At 39.7% G+C, this 6,290-nt stretch overlaps 1 protein-coding gene and 1 pseudogene across 1 annotated transcript; both read right to left on the bottom strand.

Annotated features, from left to right (window-relative positions):
- Positions 1 to 48: 48 nt before the first annotated feature.
- On the bottom strand, positions 49 to 3,399 carry LOC140966869 (disease resistance protein RPS2-like; annotated as a pseudogene).
- A 180-nt stretch (positions 3,400 to 3,579) lies between these two features.
- Positions 3,580 to 6,284, bottom strand: LOC140966870 (G-type lectin S-receptor-like serine/threonine-protein kinase SD2-5). The gene has a single exon (XM_073427145.1). It carries the CDS (start codon positions 6,182 to 6,184, stop codon positions 3,677 to 3,679), a length of 2,508 nt encoding a protein of 835 aa, XP_073283246.1. The 5' UTR covers positions 6,185 to 6,284; the 3' UTR covers positions 3,580 to 3,676.
- Between the last annotated feature and the right edge of the window lie 6 nt (positions 6,285 to 6,290).

Genomic DNA, 6,290 nt, shown 5'->3' with positions numbered 1-6,290 from the left:
CATTATTAATCACCCACGTGCATCGCACGTGATCATTCCTAGTAACACTAAGAAAAAGACTCGGTATTAATTATAATAGCATGGCCCGAAAGATGAACTCCTCCCAGAGCCGCAGCTGATTATGGATAACAAGTCTCGGGCTCTGTGGTTCCTTCTTATTTCCTAGAGAGCCGACCAGCTGTTCCCTCATACCCACAAGGAATGGTAATGTCATCGATCCTGGACAAGCCAAAACTTCCAAACGAGTCGCAAGTCATTACTCCTCTGGCAAACAACTTAGTTTTATTCTCTGTAACGTAGGGAGGAGAATATCAGGATGATTTGTTTCTGTTGCTCCACCATCCTCTTCTCCTGTTGCAATTATCTCAGAGATATTTGCTCAGACCCTCCATTTCCATGCTTCTAAGTTGGTAAAAGCACTATCTGATCACAGTATAGAATCTTACAACAATATTGTAGCTGAGAAGCACCAGCTGTCATAAACACTGGTGATCGAGTAATACCTCGACGATCTTGGATTTCCAACTCAAGAACCCGTCCTGGCAACAAGCAGGACTTGATCTTTCACCGATATCAATTCAAAGAACCCCTACACTGTTTTTACCATGTGTGTATATCCAAATTCTCAAGCAAGCTCCAGTGACCAGAGCTGATATACTGATCAAAGTCCTCCATGCTGCTGAAGCTTACTTCAAGTACTACCTTCTGCATCTCTGTATAACATCAACGTCAAGGAATAATGTTCCAATTGTGAACTCCCACAAGCCTATTAGTAAGAGATTTTCCAAGCGCTTGTAATTTAGCAAAAGTAGATGGATTGGAGCATTTAATACTTCAGTGCAGGAAAGGTCAAGATGATGTAGGTTCATCAACATCTGCATCCCTTCGGGCATGTATTCAATGGACGTATGAGAAAGGTCCAGAACCCTTAAATCCTTGAGCTTTGCTAATGTTGGCACATACTGCAAGTTCCAACAACTGTGAGGCAGTAAAGCACAAAGCCTTTCCATATTGGATAGTGAATCCGGCAACCGGACTATACCATTATAAATTTGAGGTTTTGCATATGCTAGAAGATGGTAGTAGCCATTCCTTTGATGATGGAATTATATTGCAACAGCAATGCACGAAGCTTAGGGCATTTTGGCTCACAATTGATACTTTTCAGATCATATCGCATCAAGGACACTATCTCAAGATCTGGAGGCCATTCATTTTCCATTGGGGGACTTTGTAAACCAAGGCCAGATCTAACTATGCAACTTGAGTTTTCTCTAATAAGTTTAATAACCATATCCCTTATCAAATCATGTATCTTCACATGCTCTCCACAGCTTTCAAATTGGAACACACTCTCCATCATTCAAGCACATTTCAGATAATTCAAAATCCTCTCCCAATTGCATCCGAGCAATTTGACTCCCAAAGTGACCCAAAGACCATCAAATAACCAGTACTTTATCACCTGTTCTGTATCAATAAGATGATCCTCTGGATATAATGCACATAACAGAATACATGAACGAGAGGTATCATCCTTTAGTCTGTCATAACTAAATCTCAAACGAGCAAAGACCTGATTCTCCATCCCTTCAGTACTTGAAGGTGAGTTCCTTAACTCACTCGATGCACTCTTCCAATGTCTAATATTGCTTTCTTTTCTCAGAGCCCTTCCAATTGTAATGAATGCCAAAGGTAAACCACCACCTTCTTTTGCAACTTCCTGGGTAACATCTTGTATTCTTGGGGATGACAGTACTTCTTGACCAACCTTTTGTTCAAAAATAGGCACACACTTCTCTTTGAGAAAGCATGTGAACTTCAATCTCGGCAACGGTCTCCATGTCATGGCATACTCTCAGTGATATATAGTAGTTACTAAAATTTTGCAAGCATTTTCACGTGAGGGAACAGGTTCCAATTTCACCAAGATGAAATGCTTCCCACATGTCATCAATTATCAGCAAAAATCTTCCCGCCGCATCAAAGCACTAAATAATTCTGTAGCCCTTGACATTTCAGAATCAAAACCATCTAAACTTACCCCTATTGCTTTTGTTATATCCTTTTGTAACTTTCGTATGTCAGAATCCTTAATTCTATGACACAAATGACATCATCGAAATTAGTATTTTCAGTTAAAAGCTTATTGTTGACCTTATTCCAATATTTATGTCCATCAGGTACTCCCAGGTTGACTTTAAAACCTTTCGAGGTGTCTTCCCCATTAAAGTACTTGTAGGCAAGGCCTTTCCCCTTTCTGGCAGCATTGTGACCAATGTACTTCCAGAAAAGTTTATCTGAACCAGGAGCTTGTCAACTTCAAGCAATTTAATCCTGACAAAGTTCCCTAACTTTAATCTACGGTAAACATTAGGAAAACATCTGCATAAAAAACTCTAGTTTTCTTGTTTGCATTTTAGATTAGCTAGTCTCTTTGATCTTTTGGACATTAGTCAACCGGAGATTCACTTCAGCTGTGGAACCTCTCCCTCGCAACATCCTTTCATTGTTTAACTCTGTTCTCATATCAGTTTCTTGAGCTGTAACTTGTAAGCAATTTCAGTTTCTCCTCCAGCTTTTACTTCAGTTTTTCTCAGATAGCTGCATTGCTCAGAAATGGAGTTATTTAAGCAGCCATATGCGCAACATGACCAGAAATTACTGAAACTAACTTAACAGGAGCTTATATGAGCCCCCCAACCAAACTGAAACAGGAAAGGAATGTTAAGAATTACTTGCACATATTCAACTGAAACAAGAACTTGCACCAGTGGATCTAGTTTTCATGTTCTTATAGTGATTTGGGAGTTCCCCAGGCTTGGGAAATACAAGTTACATTTGCACAGCCGCGTTCCGCACCAGAATTTTAAAGGAAAAAAAAGGGAAACAATTGCATGTAGTTCATAATCAACAATCCCAAACAACTACCATTCTCAATTGGCTGAAATGTATTTTTTCATAAGATGCATGAATTCTACCCGTCCCACACGAAATAAAAGTAAAAAATGAACTTACATGAAGCCGCCATCAGACCATATAAATTGTACAAAGTTGTGTAAATGCTGTTAGAATAACAAACAACTTCAAGAAAGGTCAAAACTTTGTAGCTGGCTAATTAATTATAATGAAATCCCAAGCCAGGAACTTCAGGATTTTCGTATAATTATACGAAAATTAAACTTGTTGCAAAATTATAACTTAAATAATATGATATTTCTTGCATGTGCTTTCCTTCTCTATTTATATAAAGAAGAGTTTTTTTTTAAAAATGAAAAATATATCCTTTTTAATTATTGAAATCAAATGGTACCAATTTGCCCTGTCATTAATGTTATTGGCTGAAATTGGAAATACATATAATTGTCCTCCATTTCTAACCGGGTTTTCCTCGTCCATTTTGTTTCAGAGATTATTCTTAGAGATTTATGATTCATTCAACCATTTTTTAATACCAAATTTGCAATCATAGCTTCATTTTTTTTTAAATAATGAAGTAAAAATATGAATGTTAAATCATTTTAATTTGGGAATCATCAAACCAACAATATTTTTGAAAACTATAAATATTATCCAATATAATCTATTAAATTGATTTTCAAAATTTTTAAAACATACATACATATTACAAATTTTCAAGTACACTAAACCGCAGCCGTGGGTGAATGTGATCAAATCATCGTGGCCCCGAAAGAACAGAAGGAAGTAATAGAGTCGTATCTTGATCAGAAGCAACAACCTGGATTTTGTTAACAGAGATCTGTGGATTAAAGAAGTTGTAATCCAAATCTTTCTGAACATTTTGAACTCCTTCCAACACATTGATCACCACTGACATGGCCGGCCTCTTGGCATGATCACTTTGCAAACACCATGCCGCAAGTTGCATCACTTTCAAAACTTCTGCTCCATTTGATTCCATGCCCTCGCAGCTTCTGTCGATTATATCCAGCAATCGTTCTTCCTCGGCTTTTTTCGTGAAAAGGGATAGTAAATGAGCTTCCTCCTCTGGCTTAAAGAAATCGAAATTCTTCCTGCCGCACAAAGTTTCTAAGATTACCACTCCAAAGCTGTACACATCTACTTTCTCAGTAATGATTGAACTGAGCCATTCCGGGGCGAGATAACCGGGCGTGCCTCTCATGGTGGTCACGACTTGGCTTTGGTTCCTGTTGATGAGCTTGGAAAGGCCGAAATCCGAAAGTTTTGCGTTGAAGTTCTCATCCAGAAGAATGTTTTGGGGCTTGATGTCTAGGTGAATGATCTTTTGCCTGCAATCTTCGTGGAGGTAAGCTAATCCTTTGGCTATGTCGAGTATGATTCTTCTCCTAAGATTCCAGTCAAGAGATGTGGGAGTGTAGATCCATCTGTCCAAGGATCCGTTGCACATGTATTCGTAGACTAAAAGCCTGTGGGATTTATACGCGCAAAACCCAATTAGTCTTACCAAGTTAACATGGTGGATGCTGCCAATGCTTTCTACTTCAGCTAGAAATGATTTCTTGATTTGGCCAAGTCCATCCAGACATTTCACGGCGATCCTTTCGCCATCCTTCAATGTCCCTTCGAAAACCGACCCAAATCCTCCTTCACCGAGCTTCTTAGTGAAGTTGTCAGTTGCACTCGCCAACTCCTCGTAAGAAAATCTGGTGGGCATACCTGGTACATGATCTAAATAATCCTCCTCAACTTCATCTTTTCTCTTCCTCCATCTTACATAAAAGGTCAATCCAGCAACGGCTAAAACAAATCCTCCCAAGGTGGATCCTAAGATTGGCCCTAAAAGGCTTTTCTTTCCCTCTACATTAACCGGCGATTCTGAGGCAGGGGATCCCGCAGTCTGAGCAACTTGGATTTTGACAGATACCGAAGAATTGTAGCTGATCTTGTCCTTTTCGTTATTCATCAATGAGAAGATTTGGGATGGCAAATAGCAATCCCCGTTGGAAGAATCAGAGCGATATCGAAATATAGCAGCTTTGCAGGAACAATTTTTCAAGCATGCCTGTTTACAATTATCCATACTAGTATCCTCCATGTCTGTGATAAAGGTGAAATATGTTACATCCTCGAGGTCCAAGAAACTCTGAGTTCTTGAAGCATCACAAGTCAGGGGAGTTACTTCAGAACAACCAAGATCGGGCTGCCTGTCATTTACCTGCCTAAAAGATCCCGAATTCGAGCTTGTTCTGGGGCAACTACATTGGCTATTCGAGCAAATTCCATATTTCCCACAAACCATTGGATAATTGCACTCACCAAGATAATCTGTAATAATATCAGACACTTCATTCCATCTTGTTCCCCACTCATAAACTCTAAGATGCCCATCAGGCCCCAATTTCATATACTGTGCTGATTTAGCCACAGGAACCGTTACTGAAAAATCGGGATTGCTTGGTTCAACGGAGTTTATATATAACTGCAGACTCCCATTTTGAAATTTAACATAACTGGCTTCTTTGTTTTGTTTAGTGCCAACACCCAAGATTTCATAGTACACCTGTGGAGGATCCGATTCTATCGAAGCTCTCAAGCCCTGTGGAGACATCGATAAATTGAACAGACCCCCTTCTGTCCAATTAGTTGAAGAAACACTAGCGGTGAGACTTTTACCTGATATCAAGATCTGCCCCGGAACCAAAGCATCCGTCGGATGATCAAAAGATTGCCAAATTACCGCATTTTTGGAATCAAAGAGAACAAGATTTCCAATTTCTGTCATGTTCATGCCTGCAACTGACAAACCGGCGGTGTTTGTAGACCACACCAATAACCCATCGGCATCTCTGAGCTCCAAATCACCTTCTGCCGTGAGCTCCAAAGTCGAATTAATTGGAACGGGATTGTCCCGATTAGCAGACCACACGACCGGCGGGAATCCGCTTGCAGGAGAAGTGATGCTTCCATCACTGTTTGTTTGGACAATAAAAATGGCAAACAGGTATGTGTCGCAATTCCCATTACAATAGAACCCACAAGCATATCTTGGACCAAAAGTTCCTCTGAGAAGTATGTTTCGAACCGTCGAAGAATCTATAAAGTCCACCGAATGATTTGCAGTGACACTGTTGATCCATCTTGTGGAGAGGTTTGCAGTTGGGTAATCATACGGCTGAGAGATTACACAGGCAGTATAGCAGCAAGTCAGTATGGTCAAAAATACAATCCAATGTGGAGACATGATCGTATCTTTGGAGGCTTTTGAAGCAAAAAATCAGTGAAGAAAAATATACATATGCATTGATCAAAGAGGAACACCAGGAGATTTGAATGAGTAATCGATGCTC

Source organism: Primulina huaijiensis, unplaced genomic scaffold (assembly GCF_012295235.1).
Source record: "Primulina huaijiensis isolate GDHJ02 unplaced genomic scaffold, ASM1229523v2 scaffold208156, whole genome shotgun sequence".
NCBI lineage: Eukaryota > Viridiplantae > Streptophyta > Magnoliopsida > Lamiales > Gesneriaceae > Primulina > Primulina huaijiensis.
Note: the sequence above shows the minus strand (reverse complement) of the source record. Positions and strands in the feature narration are given on the sequence as shown.

What these genes read in the sequence shown, in the direction of transcription:
- LOC140966870 (XM_073427145.1), bottom strand. Translation starts at nt 6,184, where the DNA reads ATGTCTCCACATTGGATTGTATTTTTGACCATACTGACTTGCTGCTAT.